At 45.1% G+C, this 26223-nt stretch overlaps 1 protein-coding gene across 3 annotated transcripts in view; it reads left to right on the top strand.

Moving 5' to 3' along the window:
* Window positions 1-26223, top strand: part of rgs3a (regulator of G protein signaling 3a) — a gene marked incomplete at its 5' end in the record, with an annotated part of 320527 nt that overhangs the window by 272272 nt on the left and 22032 nt on the right. For all 3 annotated transcript variants that reach the window (XM_084159872.1, XM_084159873.1, XM_084159875.1), the window contains one exon: window positions 23783-23856. In XM_084159872.1, coding sequence (XP_084015998.1) covers window positions 23783-23856 — 74 coding nt within the window. The remainder of the gene's footprint in view (window positions 1-23782; window positions 23857-26223) is intronic.

The following is a 26223-nucleotide window of genomic DNA, read 5'->3' as shown; positions in this document are numbered from 1 at the left end:
CGACGCTCCTCGGGAGTCAGAGAGGCACGGCCAATCTCCATGGGCTCAGGCTGATTGAGTTGGCTATGGGACTTGACAGGCAGGGGCTGGACAGAAGCGGTATCGACCCGAGTGCGGATGGCAGGTTGACTGAGACGGCCCTTCTCCCTCCTCCGGGTCTGTATACGGCGGTCAATGCGGACGGCAAGGTCAATGGCGGCATCAAGCGTTGAGGGCGGGTCATGGGAAACAAGCTCGTCTTTGATATAGTCCGCCAGGCTATGGAGGAAGGCTTGCACCAGTGCCTCTGGGTTAAACGAGCTTTGACTGGCCAGGGTACGAAAGTCAATGGAGAAGTCTGCCACTGTCCGATTGCCCTGACGGATGGTGAGCAGAGCTTGTGACGCTTCGGCTGTTGGCGAGCCTAGGTCAAAGACCTTTAACATCTCCTCCTCAAAGGCACTGAAGGAGGCACAGGCTGGGGTTTGCCGGTCGAATTCCGCCGTTCCCCACAACCGAGCTCGACCGGTGAGATGTGTGATGACATACCCCACCTTGGCTCCCTCTGTTGAGAAAGTCCTGGGCTGTAGTGCAAACTGGATTCGGCAGCTGCTCAAGAATGGTCTTACTTGCTTCTGGTTGCCATCAAAACGTTCCGGGTTCCCAATCTTTGGTTCAGGAGCGTGGGGATCTGGTGGCAGCACTGCCGGGCCTGCAGCATTGGGACCTCCAGCGGAGGGATGAAGGAGTGTCGGTGGTACAGGAACAGAAGGACCAGGGGGGGGTGCAGGTGGAGTAGCCGGGTTTGAGAGTAGTTGCAGGGCTTGGGCTAGCTGTTGTTGCTGCAGTTGGAACTGTTGTTGCTGCTGTTGGAACTGTTGTTGCTGCTGGTTGAATAGCTGGAGAAGGGAAGCGATGTCGCCAGCCATCCGATTTATGTCTCCCTCAGAGCGTTCCAGCCGCTGTAGGGCAGTCATCTCTGGCTCTTCTTCCATCGTGGTCAGGGAGTGCGCTGGGTCCATGATGGTCAGATCGTTCTGTCACGGACAGAAGAGGACCCAAGAGCGCAAGTTCAAATTCAGAGTTCTTTATTGAAGGTTTCAGGCGGGAAGAGGAGTGCCAGGGGTGTCAGGGGTTCCAGGGGTGCTTGGGGCTCTGGGGTTTTTCAGGGTCCTGTGGGTACCTGTGCTCCGGGGGTCACCAAATGTCCGGGGGTGTCCAGTCCAAATGCTTAGTGTGTGTGTTCCCCAGTGATGGAGCGGCGTATCGGGCTGAGGGTGGTGAAGCGTCTGGGCACGCTCATCTGGTGGTCGAAGACCTGGGGGAACACACACACAACAGCAATATGAATGGCAGGCAGAAGTACAGATCAGGGCTGGGCAAATATCGTGGTGAGAGACAGAAGGCAGAATCGAGTTACCGGAGGGGCTGAAGATCGGAGAGTAGTCGAGGTCCAGAAGGCAGGTCGGGATAGACGGGGCAGTAGAACAAGGAGGCAGTCAAGAAAGGATCGGTATCACAAACAGGAGTCAGAGCGCAGACAGGCAGGTTACTGGTCCGGGTTTGAAGACGATCTGACAGGGCTTGGCTGAAAAACAGGGCTTGATATACTGGGAGAGGTTAGTGGGGAAATGCAGTTCAGCTGGCAGAGTAATTAGAACAGAGTGAGGCAAGGTGAGGATGGTGAGTGGGAAATGCAGTGCAGCTGGCCAGGTAACAAGAGCAGAGCAGGGCGGAGCCAGGTGGAGCTCGTTAGGCAGAGTAGGGAGAGAGTGAGCAGAGTGGCAGAGAATTGAATGCAATTAATGTTGCTACCAGGGAGAGAGAGTGCTCATGACATATGAAGGAGTGTCAGAATGTTCTGATATGGAGGCCTTTCTTTGTGACTGACTGTCTGTCAAAACAAATAGGATGGTTATGCAACTTAAAGAGATGTGCCTGCCTGCTTTCTATATTTCCTACATTTCCTATAGATAATACAGGCCATAGTTAAACTGGAGGACTCCGTGTGCTTTTGTTTGTGTAACTATGTTTTTATATGTCATTTCATCTTTAAATGGTAGACATTGTCCCCCTGCACCCTGACAAACAGTCTTCATTATTTTCTATTCTTCACGACAACGAAGGTGCCAAATATTACTATTATGTGTGTGTGTGTGCGTGCGTGCGTGCGTGCGTGTGCGTGTGTGTGTGAGCACGGGTGCGCATAGGTGTGTGCATACATGTGTGTGTGAGAGAGAGAGAGAGAGAGAGAGAGAGAGAGGGGGAGAGAGAGAGATTTAGTCGAGTCGAGAGAGAGAGAAAACAAAGTCGAGAGAACAGAGAGAAAGCGAGAGAGAGAACCAAGTGGAGAGAACAGAGAGAGAGAAGTGAGGGAGGGATAGATGAGGAATGACATGTCACCAGCTCCAGCCAGTATAGTGTTGGCCTCCACCCACCCAGCCAGCTCTCTGTTCTCTAATCTAATCGGAGGCTCCCTTTGATGAACAGCTCAATGTCAAACAAACTATTCAACCTCTTAAGGAGACATTTATTCACAGTCTTAATTATTAGTATTAACATGATATGAATTATTATTCTGAATGGTTAAATTTACATTGACAACTTAGACAAAGTTCTGTAGTCACTACATTACCAAAAGTATCTGGAAACCTGCTCGTCGAACATCTCATTCCAAAATCATGGGCATTTAATATGGAGTTGGTCCCCCTTTTGCTGCTATAACAGCCTCCACTCTTCTGTGAAGGCTTTCCACTAGATGTTGGAACATTGCTGCTGGGACCTGCTTCCATTCAGCCACAAGAGAATTAGTGAGGTCGGGCACTGATGTTGGGTATTAGGCCTGGCTTGCAGTTGGCATTCCAATTCATCCCAAAGGTGTTTTATGGGGTTGAGGTCAGGGCTCTGTGCAGGCCAATTAAGTTCTTCCACACCGATCTCGACAAACCATTTCTGTATGGACCTCGCTTTTTGCACGGCGGCATTGTCATGCTGAAACAGGAAAGGACTTTCCCAAACTGTTGCCACAATTTTGGAAGCACAGAATTGTCTACAATGTCATTGTATGCTGTAGAGTTAAGATTTTCCTTCACTGGAACTAAGTGGCCTAGCCCAAACCATGAAAAACAGCCCCAGGCCATTATTCCTCCTCCAGCAAACTTTACAGTTGGCACTATGCATTGGGGCAAGTAGCGTTCTCCTGGCATTCTCCAAACCCAGACTCAACCGTCGGACTGCCAGATGGTGAAGCGTGATTCATCACTCCAGAGAACGCATTTCCACTGCTCCAGAGTCCAATGGCGGTGAGCTTTACACCACTCCAGCTGACGCTTGGCATTCCGCATGGTGATCTTAGGCTTGTGTGCGGCTGCTCAGCAATGGAAACCAATTTCATGAAGCTCCCGACAAACAGTTGTTGTGCTGACTTTGCTTCCAGAGGCAGTTTGGAAGTGTTGCAACAGAGGACAGACAATCTTTACGCGCTACGCGTTTCAGCACTCAGCAGTCCCGTTCTGTGAGCTTGTGTGGCCTACCACTTCGCGTCTGAGCCGGTGTTGCTCCTAGACGTTTCCACTTCACAATAACAGCACTTACAGTTGACCAGGGGCAGCTCTAGCAGGGCAGAAATGTGATGAACTGACTTGTTGGAAAGGTGGCATCCTATGACGGTGCCAGGTTGAAAGTCACTGAGCTCTTCAGTAAGTCCATTCTACTGCCAGTGTTTGTCTATGGAGATTGCATGGCGGTGTGCTCGATTTTATACACCTGTCAGCAACGGGTGTGGCTGAAATAGCCGAATCCACTAATTTGAAGGTGTGCCCACATACTTTTGTATATATAGTGTATTAATGAAAGATCGGTGCTTGTTCACAAAATACTTTATCAGTATGTTGATTGCCCTCCCTAAACCCCCAAATAGCAAGTAGTAGCACAGTGGCAAGGGAAAACTCTAGCAGGAAGTAAGAAACATTTAGAGGAATCCTCCTCTGGCTGACTAAGTTCAGAGTATAGGATATACACTGAGTATACAAAATATTAAGAACACCTTCTCTTTCCATGAGATAGACTGACCAGGTGAATCCAGGTGAAAGCTATGCCCTTATTGAAGCCCTTATTGATGTAACTTGTTAAATCCACTTCAATCAGTGTAGATGAAGGGGAAGAGACATGTTAAAGAAGGGTTTTTAAGCCTTGAGACAATTGAGACAGAGGCTGAATGGCCAACACAAAATATTTAAGTGCCTTTGAATGGTATATGGTAGTAGGTGCCAGGCGCACCGGTTTGAGTATGTCAAGAACTGCAATGCTGTTGGATTTTTCAAGAGTTTCCCGTGTGTATCAAGAATGGTCCACCACCCAAAGGACATCCAGCCAACTTGACACAACTGTGGGAAGCATTGGAGTCAAGATGGGCCAGCATCCCTGTGGAATTGAGGCTGTTCTGAGGGCAAAAGGGGGGGGGTGTTCAACTCAATATTAGGAGGGTGTTCCTAATGTTTTGTACACTCAGTGTACCTGTCCTAAAATAGAATCCTTTCAGATCTGCACAAGTACCTAGGGGCTGAAGGTTAACTTGGGATTCAGTATTAGGCTACCAAGTTATGCACGTCATGAATGGCACCCTATTTCCTTGGGACGTAGCCATGATAAGATTTTAGATTTTAGTCATTTAGCAGACGCTCTTATCCAGAGCGATTTACAGTTAGTGAATGCATACATTTTTTTCATACTGGTCCCCCAATTTGCTTCTAAGTTGCCATTCAGAATGCCCACGCCCAGTACCCTTCAGAATGTAGCCAGGTGGTCTGTCCAAAGTTCCCAGCTCCAATCCCCATCAGGTGGTGTTGCTACCATGTGGGCCAGCCCAACCATTTAAATTTTTTACGTTAGTCTTATAGCAGATGCTCTTATCCAGAATGACTTACAGTAGTGAGTGCATATATTTTCATAATTTTTCGTACCAACCCACACCCCACTAACCAACCCTCTAGAATTGGCCCTGCCATCAGGTCAGCCCTGTATTAACACCCTCTCTCTCTACAGGGCTCTACAGGAGCTCAGTACCTCAGCCTAAAATGAAATGTTTTCTTAAATCCCTGCCACAATGGCTTGGTAATCCCCAGCTAATGAAGAGAAGCTCTTTTGTTTGTTTGTGTGGTGGTGATTGTGTGGCTGCTTCCTCTGAGGCTTTAGCATGCTGGGGTCTTAGAAGCAGCATTGTGAGACACAGTGGGAATGGGCTATGGGAACAGTCTGCCTTCATCCATTTTGAACGAAATGTTGCTTGGCACTGATTCAGGAACAGTGTGGAGGAACATTGGTGAGTGGGGATTTGCTTCTAAGGCCTTATAAAGTGCATGAGAGCTGAGAGACTGAGGGAGAGATGGGCAGTGTACTCAGATCAATCATGTTTTATTTGCATACAGCTGTTTTTGTCCTTAGGTGCCCAACTTAACAGTAACCCAAAGTTCAGAAGAGACTTGAAAAGGTTGACAGGACTGCCATTGCCAAGTGAGGGAGGGATGTAGATTATCTGTTCTCTCCTCTCTTCCCGACAAACCTCTTGTCACTACCTACCTCATTTCCCTCAGAGTGTATATCGTACAGGCGTAGGTTGGCCTAGGGAGGTTGTGTAGTGTCCACAACAAGACGTCCACAACACACTAGCCCTTGACGTCTGGCTGCTGTGGGGAGAAGATCCAGCAGGCCCCTCTCTTCACTCTCCATGCAGTGTGTTTGCATGTGTGTGTGTGTGTGTGTGTATGTTTGTGTGTGTGTGTGTGTGTGTTTGTGTGCATGCATGTGTGTGTAGGTAGTGACTGCCTGTTGGGTGCGTTAATGGCACCTGTTGCCATAGCAGTGCTTTGGCAAGTATTGTGTAGAGAGGGATGAGGCACACTCACTATGTCAGTGAACAAGCCATTCACCAGTCAATAAACACACTGACTCAGACACACTCGACACACACTTCCACGCAGTGAGTTTCAAGGCAGATCTTTCTCTCCATACTCCGTTGCCAGGTTCCACAAGCCCATAGCTAAGTTGTGAGGTTAGTTGGGGCTGGAGATGGAAGGTGATAATGGTTTATTGCTAAAATGTTAATCACTCGCTCTCCCTTCCTTTTGCTCTCTCTCTGTCATCGTCTCTCGCTCTCTCTCTCTCTCTCTCTCTCTCTCTCTCTCTCTCTCTCTCTCTCTCTCTCTCTCTCTCTCTCTCTCTCTCTCTCTCTCTCTCTCTCTCTCTCTCTCTCTCTCTCTCTCTCTCTCTCTCTTCTCTCATCCCTCAGTCCCACCCTCCACTGCCCACCGGTCTATCTCCTTCTTTCTTACTCCCCCTTCTGTATCTCCCTCCATCATCTCCGTCAGTACAGCCTGTTCTGTAACCCTGTTCCCTGCCCGGGGAGATGTCAGCTAATTCCATCCCTATTTCACCCTGACTCCTAACAACTGTGTTAGAGAGTGTGTGTGGTGGTGTTGTGTTTTGGAGGTTAAAGACAGCCAGTTGGGGAGTCTTCATCGCTGACATTAGCTGAGAGAACACCCTGCTCTCTCTATCTCTGTGTGTAGCACATTGATCCCACAGAGAGAACACGGTTACTTTCCAAATAGCACCCTTTTCCTTATTTAGTGCACTACTTTTTGACCAGGACCCATAAGGCTCTATAGGACTATATAGAGGGTAGGGTGCCATTTAGGACGCATCCCAAAGCATCTTGAACAACAACAGAAAGCCCAGTCCTTTTCCCACAGACACTATACAGCCAATAGATCATGTTGATGGTCAAACAGTACAACATCTATGTCATAGTCATTACCATGTTTACTCTCTATCTCTTTTACCCCTTACCTGACCTGTTCATGCTCATAACTACCTCATGGAGTACATGACGTTAACCAAGTTTCATAACTCATCTGAACTTTATACTGTATGACCATAATGTACCCACGGTCATGTCTCCATATCTAGCCAAGTTTGACCAATGGTAACACAACACTGTCTGTGCTACAGATAAAAGGATAGTGTTCCCTCGCCATATGCTACTGACCCAACAAGAACCACATTATCCAGCCCTTAACTCATCTTCTAAATCTCATTTCAGGAATACCAATGTTTAACGGCCCAGTGCAGCTTTTCCTGTGTTTTATATCAGATTGTACAACAGCTGATGAAACTAACACTGTAAAAGTATGATTTTTATTTCCTGATAGTTGCTGGCTGAAAATATAATCTACACAGGACCTCCTAATCAGCAGGTTTGCATGGGTGGGAGTTTCAGCTTTCCGTGGTGACATCACAATGCAGTAAATTGGTTAATAGACCAATAAGAAATAGAGTTCCAAATCTCTCCCAATAACAGCTAGCTAATCCCCAGACAGTCCTAGCAAAATTCTTGCTTGAAAATAGTTTTTGCTAAAAAGCTATTTTTGCCCATTTTAATAGAACTCTATTACAGTAAGGTACTAGATTATTACCCATAAATGATTTGATATTGATATAAAAATGTCTGCATTGGGCCATTAAATAAGCTTCTGATGAGGTATTTTAATATCACTTTGTAATTTATAGCCATAAATAATATTTACACAGTAGTTGATGTCCAGCAGCTTGTGTTTTCCACTTTGGTATATGTGGTTTTTCAACAATGAATACCATAACAAACTAACTTTTGATTGGAGTTGAGTTGAGGGCATGCTTTAGCCTGGGAATTTGGACAGTTCTGCCTATCCTCTACCACTCTATTCTCATGTCCTGCCGTTGTACTGATATATCTCTGGCTTAGACAGTAAAGTAGACACAGGAACTTCTGTGTGGAGATGATCAAGACAGAGCAATTCTCTGCTCAGATAAACTCAGAGCCTGGAAACCAACCTACCGATACTGCTTTTGAGTTGGGCTCCATGATACTCTGCTCAATGCGTTTCTTCTATGGAGAGCAAGGTAATACTATATTCTAATCCATATTTGAAACATATCTACGCCTTGAAATTATGTACATGAAAAAAAAAACTAGGATGAAATTGTATTACTGGTTATAATGTGTAGCCTATAAGCCTGCTATAAAGTTACGGTGTTCTTCTATGACATGCTAGCTGGTGTGTAGCTCTGTTGTAATATTTCATGTAGATACAGTAACTCATGCACAGTGCATGCACAGTGTTAATGGGGAAACCAATTGCAAAATATCCTTGTGTTATCTTATGAAGAGCTAGGTGTTGTTCTCCCCTGTTGTGATGCATGGTGTACTGCTGTATCTCGCACACAGTCTCCAGAGAAGACCATGTGAGGATCTAGGTGTTGTTTACCTCTGCTGAGAGGTGGAGTGTGACCCACCGTGACTCTGTCTGACCCGCATCATTCCCCAACTACTCTCTCTCTGTCTCTCCCTCCGCCATCCTCTAGCAGAATGCCATTTACACCATTCCTCCCAGGTCCCCCTCTTCCCTATTTTCCTGCTACAGCTTTCCACAAACTGCACTTTTGTCTCGCTGAGGGCTGAACTCCACCTCTGAGATTCCCTTCAGGGTAAATACCATAGGTTATGTTTGGGGTCAGGTCTTCAGGTATCCCCCTCCCCCTCCCTCTCCCCTTCTCCTCTTTTCCCTCTCCTGTCGCTGTCAGATGAGGGGTCAGGTCTCCCCCTCTCCCCTGTCTCCCCCTTCCCTCTGTCTTTCCTCTCCCTTCGCTGTCAAAGGAATTTCTCATCAGAGCTGCACTGGCTGTGATGAATGTCTCACTGCTACCTTTGACAGGCAGGCCGGAATGAAGAAGAATTCCTATAGCTAATAATAGTCAGATGGAAACACCCCCGTCAAAAATACCTCACGTGGTTGTTTCTTTAACAGTGCTTCAGGAATGTCGTCCTTTCCAAGGACTTATGGAAAAGGGTATGATGCCGCTAAGACTTGGGGACTGGAAGGCATGCCAAGGCTGTGGACGAAATTGCTTACCAAGGCTGATCTGTGGCCTTTTGGGAATGTCGCTAACATTGGGGCTTTTTGAAGTCTAAGGAAGCCTGGTTGGTCTATGTGAAGTGATCCACATTGTTCCACAACATCCAATACACCACACGAAGTTCATACTCAGACAGGAAGCAGCCATCTCCTGCAAGTGCTGAATAAAGCAGGAAGAGACTGAGGGGGGTCAGATTAAAAAGAATACACACACACACACACAAGTTAAAGAGATGTACTTTTTGTACCTGATAGCATCATTTTGTTATTTTCTTACCAGAGTGAGGAGTGACTTATTGTTGTGTTTCCTGGCTGTGGTTTATTGAGTTTGTTGTCAGACACACCACACGCTAGTTGATTGTGTGAGACTGTATTGGACTTTTCTGAATGTGTGTGTATATGTCTGTATCAATGTGTGCATGCTTGTGTGTGTGTGTGTGTGTGTGTGTGTGTGTGTGTGTGTGCGTGCGTGGGTGTGAGTATCAACTTGTTTGTGTGTGTGTGTGTGTATCAATGTGTGTGCCCACAATTCACTGTGCACAGAGGACCAATGGCTCCAGCTTTCTTGCCCTGTCCTCTTCTCCTCCATTGAGTGTTGAGTGACATCTGAAGGTGTTTTCTGACTGACAATGGAGGGTCCTAGGAGGAGGATTCTACAGTAACACACGGAATACAATTAAGTGACAATGCCTGAGAAGCTGGTGTTTGGAGGATATATTGGCACGGGTGTTGTTACGTCTCGGGCCGGCAAACCGTGCAAATATATCCTCCAAACACCGGCTTTGAGGGCATTATCACTTGTATACAACGGGTTACCAACATATTCAAATAATGATTGACATATTTTCATTACAAATTTTAACATACTATTTCCTCCTTCCACAAGATATAGTCCCGACACAAATCTAGGGTTTCTACCCAAGCCAGCTAGTCATTCATTCTATCGGTTCGGTTGCCAGAGACGCAACCCAGTCATTCTTTCTGTTCTGTATTTACATTTACATTTAAGTCATTTAGCAGATGCTCTTATCCAGAGCGACTTACAAATTGGTGCATTCAACTTAGGATAGCCAGTGGGACAACCACTATACTATTCCAGGTATTCCTTAAAGAGGTAGGGTTCCAAGTGTCTCCGGAAGGAGGTCAGTGACTCCGCTGTCCTGGCTTCGTGGGGGAGCTTGTTCCACCATTGGGGTGCCAGAGCAGCGAATAGCTTTGACTGGGCTGAGCTGGAACTGTGCTTCCGTAGAGGTAGGGGGGCTAGAAAGCCAGAGGTGGATGAACCTAGTGCACTCGATTGGGTGTATGGTCTGATCAGAGCCTGAAGGTAAGGAGGTGCCGTTCCCCTCACAGCTCCGTAGGCAAGCACCATGGTTTTGTAGTAGATGCGAGCTTCAACTGGAAGCCAGTGGAGTGTGCGGAGGAGCGGGGTGACATGAGAGAACTTGGGAAGGTTGAACACCAGACGGGCTGCAGTGTTCTGGATAAGTTGTAGGGGTTTAATGGCACAGGCAGGGAGCCCAGCAAACATCTATGGACGTGACCTAGTCGTTCGTTCTAAATGTTCCATTGCCATACTGGCTGGCAACGTTCTTATCTCTTACTTGCTAGCTAACCAATTATGGCTAACTTACAGTCACGTCAAACAGTGCAGCCAGAATAACAACAGTAGCTGCATTTGCATTTGTGTAAGCTGGTTTCTAGTGACATTTATTTGGACACATTCATAACAATGATTTTGCCTGGCATAGAAAATGTGCTCTCACGTCAGGACACTGTTGTTCAAAGGCACTAGTCAACAACACAGCTAACACAACCACTTCAAACGGAAGCTGGAAAGACTGCAAACTAGCTGCACTTCGTTCCGTTTTAATGGACTTTTTCAATGTATATTTAAAGAAACGGTGGGTTCTACTAAGCCATTTGGAATTGTTTTAAGAAGGTCATACCAAGGATCATTTTGGTATTTGAGTTTGAATTTTAAGACCCCTTGAAGTATCAAAAAAAGAAAAGAAAAACATATTTGATGGAAAATGTTATTTGGCCTTCCTGCTAATAGCCCATACAAACGTATTGAAAAACAGATTCACTACATGGAACAACAGATAGCCCCCCCAAAAATATCAAAAGGAAGTTGGTTCTGAAGTGTCTGTCCTATATCTGAGAGATATAAGAAAGATCAGGAAACATTATTATTATGTTATTTTTTAAAATTTTTGTACATGTATTTAACCCCTTATTTTTGGCACTAAACAGTCTCCATATATACTTCCGTTCACTTTTTCAACTGTTACCGGAGGACTTGTGAGGCCTGTGGGCGTCCTAGAGCAAAACAACAGACATGTACGTGTTTGTGAGAGTCTCACCTTTCCGAGGGGTCATATTAGTGTGTAGCCCAGACACATCCAATGCAAATAAAACCTGATATCTCTAGCTTAAACTGACAGATTGTTATGGGGATTTTTGTATTATGCTAATTATATTTCCATGGGGGCGTGGACATCAACCTTAGGGGGTTAAAGAAAACATCAAGTCGGCCATGTTGAAAAGAAAGTCGAAACTCGCCTTTATGTCGTAGCGAACTTGCACTTCAACTTCTTCCTGTCATCCCCTTATACAACAAGGGACTCTGTTACGTTCTCCCTTAGGGTGTAGTTCATCTGAGGAGGAGACTGTGCCATTGGGTTGATATTTTAGAACATTACGGTTCAAGTTCACTCATTGAGGTTAGCTTTTGCATTTGACCATGTCTCTCCCTTCTCGTCTAACCATTAGACCCGTTTTCTTCTTTCCCCATCTTTTTTTCCATTCTTTCCATTCTTCACCAAGACCCATTGTTGCTCCCATACCAGGAGAGAACTCAGAGAAGCCTCATTCTCTGCTTTTTGTCCTCCTCCCGTTCCACCCTTCTCCTCTCCTCCTCTGCCCTCTCTCTCTCCACCGGGCCACACAATGTCAGGAAACCGGGTCTAAAGGGTTCACACAAACCCAGACCTGCTCAGATGGAGTGAGGGAAAGAAAGCAGGCCTGAAGGAAAGAAGGAAAAGGCCGGCCCTACATTGTCCCAGGGTGAATAGTCAAGTAGTTTTTTGATGGAGGAGAGAGAGAAGACAAATGAAAAGGAAGGAAGTGTCCTTGGAGAGGCATGAATAAGGCTAGGGCAGCAGGCTGCAGCAGCCAGGGAGCAGCAGGAGTGAACTGCTGAATGGAGGTTAGGTATACAAAGACTAACAGGATGGAGGCCAACTCTTCACCTTGGGGGATATACTGTGGGCTGTTTTGCAGTGTGAATTGATTGGGGTGTTTTTAGCAGCAGTGGTTTGTTTATGTGTAATGGATATGTGAAGAAAGTTGTCTTTTGGGGGTGTTTTTACTGGATGTGTGAGTATGGTTTTTGTTTGTGTGCACTGTATGTGTGTGGTAGTGTTTGTAAGTGCTGTATGCGTGAACATGTACTGTATTTGTGTGTCTGAGAGTGTAGTGTTTATTTGAGTTCACTGTTTGCGAGAAACATGAGCAGATGTGAGTGAGTGAATGTGTGTATGTATGTCCCTCTTCTCTGTTTCCACTCATGCCATATCCCAGCTCTCTGTTATGAGGGAACAACAAGCCAGTGGTGTGACTGCTAGCTGATGTTCTGAACCACATCACGTTTGTGTCAATCAATGCGCCTAATACAACAGGTGTAGGTAGACTTTACCGTGAAATGCTTGCTTATGAGCCCTTCCCAATGATGCAGAGTTAAAAATAAGAAAATAAGAAAAATATAAATAGTTACACAAGAGGAATACAATACACAAGAATGATGCTATATACAGGGAGTACCAGTACCATATCACTGTGCAGGGGTACGAGGTATTTGAGGTAGATCTGTATATAAAGGCAGAGTAAAGTGAATAGGCATCAGGATAGATAATAATAATAAGACTCAAATAAAGAACAGAGTAGCAGCAGCATATAATGAGTGTGAAAGTATATGTGTGTTATGTGTGTGTGTGTGTGTGTGTGTGCATATGTATGTGAATGTGTGTGGGTTTGTGTGAGAGTGTCAGTGTAGTGTGTGTGAGTGTATATATAGTGAATATATAGTCTTGTAAGTGTGCATAGATACGGTCAATGCAGATAGTCTGCGTAACCATTTAATTATCTATTTAGCAATCTTATGGCTATTTAGAAGTCTTTTGGCTTGGAGGTAGAAGCCTGTTAGTCAGAGAGCCGATGCTCCAGTACCGTTTGCCAGTTGGGTGGCTGAAGTCTTTGGCAATTTTTCGGGCCTTCCTCTGACACCACCTGATATAGAGATCCTAGACGGCTGTAGCACATTGCAGTTGAGGGCCGTTGCATTTGCCATGCCAAGCGGTGATGCAGCCAGTCAAGATACTCTCAATGGTGCAGCTGTAAAGCTTTTTGAGAATCCTTGGGTCAAAGTAAAATATTTTCAGTCTCCTGGGGGGAAGCATTGCTATCTTGCCCTCTTCACGACTGTGCGGGTGTGTATGGACCATGCTAAGTCCTTAGTGATGTGGACACCAAGGAACTTGATGCTCTCGACCTGCTCCACTACAGCCCCGCCGATGTGGATGGGGGTGTGCTCTCCCCTCTTTTTCCTGTAATCCACGATCAGCTCCTTGGTCTTACTGACGTTGAGGGAGAGGCTGTTGACCTAGGCACCAAACTGCCAAGTCTCTAATCTCCTCCTTGTAGGCTATCTCATCGCCGTCTGTGATCAGGCCTACCACAGTCGTGTCATCAGCAAACTTGATGATGGTGTTGGAGTTGTGCGTGGCCACGCAGTCGTGGGTGAACAGGGAGTGCAGGAGGGGACTAAGCACACCACTGAGGGGCCCCCGTGTTGAGGATCAGGGTGGCGGAGGTGTTGTTGCCTGGCCTCACCACCTGGGGCCGGCCCCTCAGTGGTTTGTGCTTAAACCCTCCTGTACTCCCTGTACTCCCTGCCTGTACTCCCAGAGGTGTTCAGTCCCAGGGTCCCGAGCTTGGTGATGAGCTTGGAGGGGACTTTGGTGTTGAATGCTGAGCTGTAGTCTATGAACAGCATTCTCACATAGTTATTTCTGCTCTTGTCCAGGTGGGAGAGAGCAGTGTGAAATGAAATTGATATGTTGGGGCGGTGTGCAAATTGGAGTTGGTCTAAGGTGTCTAGGATGATGGTGTTGATGTGTGTCATGACCAGCCTTTCAAAGCACTTCATACAGATGTGAGTGCTACAAGACAATAGTCATTTAGGCAGGTTACCTTTGAGTTCTTGGGAACAAGGACAATGGTGGTCATCTTGAAGTATGTTGGGATTACAGACTGGGACAAGGAGAGATTGAAAATGTCTTTCAAGACACTTACCTGCTGGTCTGCACATGCACTGAAAACGCGCCCTGGTATTCTGTCTGGCCCAGCGGCCTTGCGAGTGTTTACGTGTTTAAAAGATTTACTCACATTGGCCACGGAGGAGAGATCACACAGTCATCTGGACAACAGGGGCTTTCATGAAGGACTCCGCATTGTTTTCTTCAAAGCGAGCATAAATGCATTTAGCTCGTTTGGGAGTTCTGCATCACTGGGTTTCCCTTTGAAGTCCGTTATCGACTGCCAGCCATGCCACATCTGATGAGTGTCGGAGCCGGTGTAATAGGATTCCACCTTCCTCCTACAGTACCAGTCAAAAGTTTGGACACACCTACTCATTCAAGGGTTTTTCTTAATTTGTACTATTTTCTACAATAGTGAAGACATCGAAACTATGAAATAACACATATGGAATAATGTAGTAACCAAAAAAGTGTTAAACAATTCAAAATATTATCCAAAGTAGCCACCCTTTGCCTTGATGACAGCTTTGCAAAACTCATCCCAAACCATCTCAATTGGGTTGAGGTCGGGGGATTGTGGAGGCCAGGTCATCTGATACAGCACTCCATCACTCTCCTTCTTGGTCAAATAGCCCTTACACAGCCTGGAGGTGTGTTGGGTCATTGTCCTGTTGAAAAACAAATGATAGTCAAATTAAGCGCAAACCAAATGGGAAGGCGTATCGCTGCAGAATGCTGTGGTAGCCATGCAGGTTAAGTGTGCCTTGAATTCTAATTAAATCACAGACAGTGTCACCAGCAAAGCACCCCCACACCATCACACCTCCTCCTCCATGCTTCACGGTGGGAACCACACACGCGGAGATCATCCGTTCACCTACTCTGCATCTCACGGCGGTTGGAACCAAAAATCTCAAATTTGGACGCATCAGACCAAAGGACAGATTTCCACTGGTCTAATGTCCATTGCTCGTGTCTCTTAGCCCAAGCAAGTCTCTTCTTATTATTGGTGTCCTTTAGTAGTGGTTTCTTTGCAGCAATTCAACCATGAAGGCCTGATTCACGCAGTCTCCTCTGAACAGTTGATGTTGAGATGTGTCTGTTACTTGAACTCTGTGAAGCATTGTTTTGGCCTGCAATTTCTGAGGCTGGTAACTCTAATGAACTTACAGTGGGAAGAACAAGTATTTGATACACTGCCGATTTTGCAGGTTTTCCTACTTACAAAGCATGTAGAGGTCTTTAATTTTTATCATAGGTACACTTCAACTGTGAGAGACGGAATCTAAAACAAAAATCCAGAAAATCACATTGTATGATTTTTAAGTAATTAATTTGCATTTTATTGCATGACATAAGTATTTGATCACCTACCAACCAGTAAGAATTCCGGCTCTCACAGACCTGTTAGTTTTTCTTTAAGAAGCCCTCCTGTTCTCCACTCATTACCTGTATTACCTGCACCTGTTTGAACTCGTTACCTGTGTAAAAGACACCTGTCCACACACTCAATCAAACAGACTCCAACCTCTCCACAAAGGCCAAGACCAGAGATCTGTGTAAGGACATCAGGGATAAAATTGTAGACCTGCACAAGGCTGGGATGGGCTACAGGACAATAGGCAAGCAGCTTGTTGAGAAGGCAACAACTGTTGGCGCAATTATTAGAAAATGGTCAATCACCCTTGGTCTGGGGCTCCATGCAAGATCTCACCTCGTGGGGCATCAATGATCATGAGGAAGGTGAGGGATCAGCCCAGAACTACACGGCAGGACCTGGTCAATGACCTGAAGAGAGCTGGGACCACAGTCTCAAAGAAAACCATTAGTAACACACTACGCCGTCAAGGTTTAAAATCCTGCAGCGCACGCAAGGTCCCCCTGCTCAAGCCAGCGTATGTCCAGGCCCGTCTGAAGTTTGCCATTGACCATCTGGATGATTCAGAGGAGGAATGGGAGAAGGTCATGTGGTCTGATGAGACAAAAATATAGCTTTTTGGTATAAAATGGATGAGTACAACCCCAAGAACACCATCCCAACCGTGAAGCATGGAGGTGGAAACATCATTCTTTGGGGATGCTTTTCTGAAAAGTGGACAGGACGACTGCACCGTATTGAGGAGAGGATGGATGTGGCCATGTATCGCGAGATCTTGGCCAACAACCTCCTTCCCTCAGTAAGAGCATTGAAGATGGGTCGTGGCTGGGTCTTCCAGCATGACAACGACCCGAAACACACAGCCAGGGCAACTAAGGAGTGGCTCCGTAAGAAGCATCTCAAGGTCCTGGAGTGGCCTTGCCAGTCTCACGACCTGAACCCAATAGAACATCTTTGGAGGGAGCTGAAAGTCCGTATTGCCCAGCGACAGCCCCGAAACCTGAAGGATCTGGAGAAAGTCTGTATGGAGGAGTGGGCCAAAATCCCTGCTGCAGTGTGTGCAAACTTGGTCAAGACCTACAGGAAACATATGATCTCTGTAATTGCAAACAAAGGTTTCTGTACCAAATATTAAGTTCTGCTTTTCTGATGTATCAAATACTTATGTCATGCAATAAAATGCAAATGAATTACTTAAAAATCATACAATGTGATTTTCTGTCTTTTTGTTTTAGATTCCGTCTCTCACAGTTGAAGTGTACCTATGATAAAAATTACAGACCTCTACATGCTTTGTAAGTAGGGAAACCTGCAAAATCGGCAGTGTATCAAACACTTGTTCTCCCCACTGTATCCTCTGCTGCAGAGGTAACTCTGGGTCTTCCTTTCCTTTGGCGGTCCTCATGAGAGCCAGTTTCATCATAGCGCTTGATGGTTTTTGCGACTGCACTTGAAGAAACTTTCAAAGTTCTTGAAATGTTCCGTATTGACTGACCTTCATGTCTTAAAGTAATGATGGACTGTCATTTCTCTTTGCTTATTTGAGCTGTTCTTGCCATAATATGGACTTGGTTTTTTACCAAATAGGGCTATCTTCTGTATACCCACTCTACCTTGTCACAACACAACTGATTGGCTCAAACGCATTAAGAAGGAAAGAAATTCCACAAATTAACTTTTAACAAGGCACACCTGTTAATTGAAATGCATTAAAAGTTGACTACCTCATGAAGCTGGTGGCTACTTTGAAGAATCTCTTAAAGGGAGTGCTCCTAATCTCAGCTTGTTACCTGTATAAAAGACACCTGTCCAATCAATCAATCAGATTCCAAACTCTCCACCATGGCCAAGACCAAAGAGCTCTCCAAGGATGTCAGGGACAGGATTGTAGACCTACACAAGGCTGGAATGGGCTACAAGACCATCGCCAAGCAGCTTGGTGAGAAGGTGACAACAGTTGGTGCGATTATTCGCAAATGGAAGAAACACAAAATAACTGTCAATCTCCCTCAGCCTGGGGCTCCATGCAAGATCTCACCTCGTGGAGTTGCAATGATCATGAGAACGGTGAGGAATCTGCCCAGAACTACATGGGAGGATCTTGTCAATGATCTCAAGGCAGCTGGGACCATAGTCACCAAGAAAACAATTGGTAACACACTACGCCGTGAAGGACTGAAATCCTGCAGTGCCCGCAAGGTCCCCCTGCTCAAGAAAGCACATATACAGGCCCTTCTGAAGTTTGCCAATGAACATCTGAATGACTCAGAGGAGAACTGGGTGAAAGTGTTGTGGTCAGATGAGACCAAAATCGAGCTCTTTGGCATCAACTCAACTCGCCGTGTTTGGAGGAGGAGGAATGCTGCCTATGACCACAAGAACACCATCCCCACCGTCAAACATGGAGGTGGAAACATTATGCTTTGGGGGTGTTTTTCTGCTAAGGGGACAGGACAACTTCACCGCATCAAAGGGACGATGGACGGGGCCATGTACCATCAAATCTTGGGTGAGAACCTCCTTCCCTCAGCCAGGGCATTGAAAATGGGTCGTGGATGGGTATTCCAGCATGACAATGACCCAAAACATACGGCCAAGGCAACAAAGGAGTTGCTCAAGAAGAAGAAGTCTCTCACTGTTCAAATAAACCTACCATTAGAATTATAGACTGATCATGTCTTTGTCAGTGGGCAAACGTACAAAATCACCAGGGGATCAAATACTTTTTTTCCCTCACTGTACGTACGACATAAATTAAATGGTTAAATACAGTGCATTCGGAAAGTATTCAGACAACTTGACTTTTTCCACATTTAGTTACGCCTTATTCTAAAATTGATTAAATCATTTGGTTCCTCATCAATCTACACACAATACCCCATAATGACAAAGTAAAAATTTTTTTTGCAAAAGTATGTATGTACAAAAATAAATAAATAACATATTTACATAAGTATTCAGACCCTTTGATATGAGACTCGAAATTGAGCTCAGGTGGATCCTGTTTCCATTGATCATCCTTGAGATGTTTCTACAGCTTGATTGGAGTCCACCTGTGGTAAATTCAATTGATTTGACATGATTTGGAAAGGCACACACATGTCTATATAACGTACCACAGTTGACAGTACATGTCAGAGCAAAAACCAAGCCATGAGGTCGAAGGAATTGTCTGTAGAGCTCTGAGACAGTATTGTGTCGAGGCACAGATCTGGGGAAGAGTACAAAAAAAATTCTGCAGCATTGAAGGTCCCCAAGAACAGAGTGGCCTCCATCATTCTTAAATGGAAGAAGTTTGGAACCACCAAGACTCTTCCTAGAGCTGGCCACCCGGCCAAACTGAGCAATCGTGGGAGAAGGGCCTTGGTCAGGGAGGTGACCAAGAACCCGATGGTCACTCTGACAGAGCTCCAGAGCTCCTCTGTGGAGATGGGAGAACCTTCCAGAAGGACAAGCATCTCCGCAGCACTCCACCAATGAGGCCTTTATGGTAGAGTGGCCAGACGGAAGCCACTCCTCAGTAAAAGGCACATGACAGCCCACTTGGAGTTTGCCAAAAGGCACCTAAAGGATTCTCAGACCATTAGAAAAAAGATTCTCTGGTCTGATGAAACCAAGATTGAACTCTTTGGCCTGAATGCCAAGCGTCACGTCTGGAGGAAACCTGGCACCATCCCTAAGGTGAAGCATGGTGGTGGTAGCATCATGCTGTGGGAATGTTTTTCAGCGGCAGTGACTGGGAGACTAGTCAGGATCAAGGGAAAGATGAACAGTGCAAAGTACAGAGAGATCCTTTATGAAAACCTACTCCAGAGCTCTCAGGACCTCAGACTGGGGCGAAGGTTTACCTTCCAACAGGACAACGACCCTAAGCACACAGTCAAGACAACGCAGGAGTAGCTTCAGGACAAGTCTCTGAATGTCCTTGAGTGGCCCAGCCAGAGCCCGGACTTGAATCCGATCGAACATCTCTGGAGAGACCTGAAAATAGCTGTGCGGCGACGCTCCCCATCCAACGTGACAGAGCTTGAGAGGATCTGCAGAGACGAATGGGAGAAACTCCCCAAATACAGGTGTGCTTAGCTTGTAGCATCATACCCAAGAAGACTTGAGGCTGTAATCGCTGCCAAAGGTGCTACAACAAAGTACTGAGGAAAGGGTGTGAATACTTATGTAAATGTAGTATTTCAGTTTTCACCTGTTCTTGCTTCATCATTATGGGGTATTGTGTGTAGATTGATGATGAAAAAAGCTATTTAATCAATTTTAGAATATGGCTGTAACGTGACAAAATGTGGAAAAAGTCAAGGGGTCTGAATACTTTCTGAATAAACTGTATACAGTATCTTTGGTTTCAACACAGTCAGGTCATCCGTGATACAAGTCAGTATTCGACGTCCATCCATGTCATAGGACGTCGGGAGATGATGTGGAAACTGGCCACTAGGGGCAACAGTGAGCACCGTTAACTTCAAGTAGGTTTTGGTTTTGGTAGGGCATGGTGGATGGGCTTAAGCATCTGCCTCTGATTTCAAAGGTTGCAAATTCTAATCCAGCAACAGAAATTTTTTGAAATACTTGTTTTTTATATTTTTTAAGCCTATCCCAAACCTTAACCCTTTCCTTAACCATTTGGAGTTAATGTCTAACCTTAAGAATGTGGAATTAATTCCTGAACTTAACCTTAACCTTTAAAATTTGGAGTTAATCCCTAAACTTAACCTTAAACAGTCTGAAATGTGACATTTGGAACCACTTCGAAATTTGATGTTTGAGCAACATAGATGAACATCTAATTCTGACGTGAGACTGTGAGAGCTGGTAGTTTAACATGCTATTGTATTTACTCTGTCTATAGCTATTCAGTCAGTAAGTAGTTTTAGGTTATGTTGCCATGTACCTCCTATGAAAAACAGCACACCTTCACGGCAGCAGGAAATTACAGCCCTAAACTAGGTCTGCATCACGTCACCAGACAGCATCCTACATTACGTGAAAAATTACCCTTTATCATCAGGTTACAGGAAGTTTGGAAAATCGGAAAGCTCTGTCCTTATGATGGTCATGTTACATGTAGTAGGAAACCCATAAACATTCCCTTTAAGAGACAAATTAGAAGGGAGTCAATGTGCTCCTGTGGGTCGTAATGAGTCTTAATGGCATTTGGAGGGTTGTTTCAAAGCGTCACATGAGCATGACGTTGAGTGCTTTATGTTATGAAGGGGCTTGTAACATGAGGACCTCCTCCCTATGGCTAGAACCTCATTGTGTGTCTTCATTTGGAGATCCCCGCTGAAGGCTATAGCAGATGTCGTTCTTTGTTTGTTTGTTTGTGTGTGTGTGTGTGTGTGTGTGTGTGTGTGTGTGTGTGTGTGTGTGTGTGTGTGTGTGTGTGTGTGTGTGTGTGTGTGTGTGAGTGAGTGAGTGAGAGACGGACAGGCAGACGGGACAGGCAGACGGACAGAAGCCAACTAGGTCAAAGGCAAACCATATTCCCCTGTGTCTGTGGTCAGTAATGTGGAGTTATGACCTCTGGATTAGCTATTCCTACATTAAACCTTGTGGGTAAATAGCAGGAGGCCTGGGTTGGCCTGACTTCCCCCCCGTCCTCTCTGGTTACTGGGGAAAAGCCTGGCAGACGGCTCCCTGGGGTCTGGGGCACCCTGGTTCTCATGTTCCCCCACTAAGATTAAACACTTTATTTTGATGTTGCTGCTGACCCTACTGACCTGATGGGGATCTGATAGTTGCACAAGTGTGTGTGTGTGTGTGTGTGTGTGCGCGTTTGCGTGTGCGTGTGTGCGCGTGCGTGTGTCTACCTCCAAGCTCCAGCGTTGAGCGTCTGGGGCTTGGAGGTGGACAGGCGGCTAATAATGACCTACACACGCATACACATGTATACTGAACAAAAATATAAACGCAACATGCAACAATGTCAAAAATTTTACTGAGATACAGTTCATATGAGGAAATCAGTCAATTGAAATAAATATAGAATATAGATATATCATCTGTTGGTCACAGATACCTTTACAAAAATGGGCCTCACAATGGGCCTCAGGATCTCGTCACGGTATTTCTGTGCATTCAAATTGCCTTAAATAAAATACAATTGTGTTCGTTGTCTGTAGTTTATGCATGCCCATACTATAACCCCACCACCACCATGGGGCACTCTGTTCACAATGTTGACATCATCAAACCGCTCGCCCACTCGACGCCATACATGTGGTCTGCGGTTGTGAGTCCGTTTGAACGTGCTGCCAAATTCTCAAAAACAACGTTGGAGGCGGCTTATGGTAGAGAAATTAACATTAAATTATCTGGCAGCAGCTCTGGTGGACATTCCTGCAGTTAGCATGCCAATTGCATGCTCCCTCAAAACTTGAGACATCTGTGGCATTGTGTTGTGTGACAAAAGTGCACATTTTAGAGTGGCCTTTTATTGTCCCCAGCACAAGGTGCACCTGTGTAATGATCATGCTGTTTAATCAGCTTCTTGATATGCCATACCTGTCAGGTGGATGGATTATCCTGGCAAAGGACAAATGCTCACTAACAGGGATGTAAACAAATTTGTGCTCAAAATTTGAGAGAAATAAGCGTTTTGTGCGTATGGAAAATATCTTGATCTTTTATTTCAGCTCAGGAAACATGGGACCAACACTTTACATGTTGCGTTTATAGTTTTGTTCAGTTTAGATACATACACTGAGCTTAGAGGAGCCTGTCATACATTGTACAGCAGTTCCTCATTGTCTGTAATCATACTTTAGGCCAGGGAATAGTTAGTACTAGTACATAGGGAGGAGGTCCTCATGTTACAAGCCCCTGCTCATTTTCTGTGCACGCAGATAACATTGATCTTTAGACGCTAGTTTAGAGGAGCTGTTTGTTGTTTTGGTCAACATCCCAGACATTCTACGTTCAGTCACACCTTTAGCAGTGTCAAGGGAACTCGCCAGCTCAGTATCTGGACTCTGGCTACGATCAAAACACAACACAGGGTACAAGCCAACAGATTTTGTGTGCTTTAGACTGGGATTTGTTGAATAGGTGTACACTTCCAGTAATATGGGTAGGAGACATTACAGTTTCAGTTTGACTTTGATTTAGTTTTAAGATGGCACTGACCCCAACTATGTACACAACACGGGTTCAATGGCTGTGATCTCCTTGCCAACTCTTGGTTCAATAACTCAATTAAGTGCTTTTTTTAGGCATGTCTGTGTTGTTATTCTCATGTGTCACTTTGAGACACAGGCAGGGGAAATAAACTATACTCTACCTAATGTATCAGGAAATGGGTTCCCAATGATATCATTGCAGAGAACAGCACTTATTGTTTCAGTGCAATAACAGCCACACACACACGCATGCATGCACGCACACACACACACGCACACACACACACACACATACACACACACACACACACACACACACACACACACACACACACCCACACACTCACACACACACACACTCGTGTGTGCATGAACGCACCACGCACGCACACACACACACACACACACATGTACACACGTGCGCAAACACACACACACACACACACACACACATAGAAACCTCCTCCTCTCCCAGGACAGTCTCAGACCAGCAGATTACCAGAGAATGACCCCTCCTCCACTCCTCCCCCTCTTTTCTTTCTCAGCCAATCAGAGACAGAGGGTCTCAGGAAGTGTAATGTGACACTGGGGCCTATAGGCTTAGACTTAATTGGGGCCAGGGCTACCAGACTGGTGTCACACGCTTTTCACACACAAACTCGCACACAAACACAACTTGGCTCTCTCACACATACTCACACACACTTACACACAGTAGGCCACCCTCACTCACACACACATGCATTCACTCTCAGTCAGCCACATTCACACACAGAGGCCAGGAGGCGGTAGAAGTGTGTGCTGGGGTGCTGTTGAGGATTAGCCAGAATGGCGGCTGGCTGTGTGTGTTAGAGACTGGACTACATACCCTTTACCTCCATCACACTACATACTTTAGCCTAGGAGATAGTGGAACATCAGGGACTAGTGGCTTTAGGGGCCCAGTGTGAGGCTCTAGGGGCCCGTCTGTACTGTGACTGGGGAGACTGGATGATGCAGTGTGTGCTCTCCCTACTCTCCCTTCAGCTCAGCGCCGGATCCCCATGCAGCTGTGAAGTTGGCCCCGACGGGTCCAAGAAATCTAAGAAATCCAAGAACCTGTAAGTAACCAAACAACCATTGAACCTCTGTTTCCTGTCTTAGTTTTTTACCCTCTCTCTTCTTATCTTTGTAGTTAATAATGAGGATGTATTTGTGTTGTGAATGGGGGATCCCATGTCATGTGTTCTAGCAGTGCAGACATTTGATCAAACTAACACTAGTAAGGATGCTTTATGGAGTTTCCCTATTTTACGTAAATTGGATACCTGAACACGGTTGAATAAGAACATGTCCCAAAAATGGGGGATTATTTTGTTTCCCATTCATGACTGTGCCTTTTATTAATCAAACTCTAAATACAATATTATGCTAACCTTTATAATCCAAAGACAAATAGTTTTTTGTTCATTGTCTAGGTAGTGTGGCGAAACCCAATCATTGTTTTTCTTATACTGTACACGGATTACCCTCCTGCATACAGTACAGTGTCACCTCATGTCAATGTCATTAGCCTTAATGCTATTGCCTCATGGCTATCAAACATGGCTGAAGCCACAAGCCCAGACTTGCCATTCACTCTCCCATAGACTTTTAACAGAGGTGTCAGATCTAGGGATGGGCATTTGAAATTATTTCACAATTTGAATAATATCATCTATATCTATCCGACTAGTCGAAATACAAGTGTTTTAAAGAAAACTATTTTTTTTTTCAACCTCAATGGTGAGTCGGGACTCAGGAGAGGCGGTGCACTCTGTTGTTTCAGCACAGCTAGGCTTTTGTTCATATTAAAACAGCCTACCTGTTGGGAGACCATTGTAGCCTACTCCTTCTCATTCAGCCAACTTAATTCTGTAATTGTAATTCCATTGTGCATTGATTAGAAATCTACCACTTCACTTGCTACACATGGAGCCTCTGGTGGTAGTGCTGCTTTGATTGACTGACAATAACAAGTGAAAAGTGTGTAGGCTACCAGTATGTCTTTCTTATGGGTGGCACTCATAAAAACTGTCATAAAACTGTTGTTTTATTAAAATGTCTAATGTCATGATCTATCCTTGTATGTAGCAATGTCACACAGGTAATACAATTTTAGACAAAGCATTCTCATTAAAATAGCTAATGGCCTGTTTTGAATTAGGTGTAAGATGGTGTGTATATGTGTGTTGTCAAATGTGTGTGTTGAGGGGGATTCCTGTGACGTTATCGCCTCAGTGATTCATCAGCTGTTGATTTAGCCTTCTTCACACTTTCTCATGGAGATGAAAGGAGAATTCACACCCAGAGGACAATGTCCTTTTAAAATGGCTGCACAGCCTGATAGCTGATAGCTACTCAGCAAATCAACAGGTGATGAAAATTGAAATCAGAAGCGTCAAAAGCCACATTTTAAGCATAATAATTAAGTAAATACAATGTAATGTATTTTCAGTTTAGATGCTAATGATATTAGTCACTACTTGACACATTTTTTAAAGAGTTTACATTCAGATAAAGGTGACGTCCCTAGGTCATGTGGTGGTTTACCTGTCATGACCCCCCTCCCCCCTCACAATGGTATCTCCCGCCCCTGGATAGTCTGTTTATACAGCTGAAGGTCTGAGAATGTAAATGTGGAGGTGTTGAGAGGGATGTACCACACCTCCTGTGGGTGAGTAAGTGAGTGAGTTTGCGTACGTGCGAGGTGTGTGTGTGTGTGTGTGTGTGACTAAGGTGTCTGTTCCCAAGTCCTTAAGTGTTGTCTCAATGTCACACTTCCTCTGAAGTGAGTCTACAGATGTAGGATCTTAATTTGAGCCAGTTTGCTATAGCAGGAAAATAATCCTGCAGCAATTTATTTTATTTTTTTTATTTCACCTTTATTTAACCAGGTAAGCCAGTTGAGAACAAGTTCTCATTTACAACTGCGACCTGGCCAAGATAAAGCAAAGCAGTGCGATAAAAACAACAACACAGAGTTACATATGGGGTAAACAAAACATAAAGTCAAAAATACAACAGAAAATATATATACAGTGTGTGCGAATGTAGTAAGTTATGGAGGTAAGGTAATAAATAGGCCATAGTGCAAAATATTTACAATTTCATATAATACTGGAATGATAGATGTGCAAAAGATGATGTGCAAATAGAGATACTGGGGTGCAAATTAGCAAAATAAATAACAATATGGGGATGAGGTAGTTGGGTGGGCTAATTTCAGAAAGGCTGTGTACAGGTGCAGTGATCGGTAAGCTGCTCTGACAACTGACGCTTAAAGTTAGTGAGGGAGATAAGAGTCTCCAGCTTCAGAGATTTTTGCAGTTCGTTCCAGTCATTGGCAGCAGAGAACTGGAAGGAATGGCGGCCAAAGGAGGTGTTGGCTTTGGGGATGACCAGTGAGATATACCTGCTGGAGCGCAGACTACGGGTGGGTGTTGCTA

Source organism: Coregonus lavaretus (assembly GCF_964263955.1).
Source record: "Coregonus lavaretus genome assembly, chromosome: 4".
Taxonomy (NCBI): Eukaryota; Metazoa; Chordata; class Actinopteri; order Salmoniformes; family Salmonidae; genus Coregonus; species Coregonus lavaretus.
This window is presented reverse-complemented; position numbering and strand designations above follow the sequence as displayed.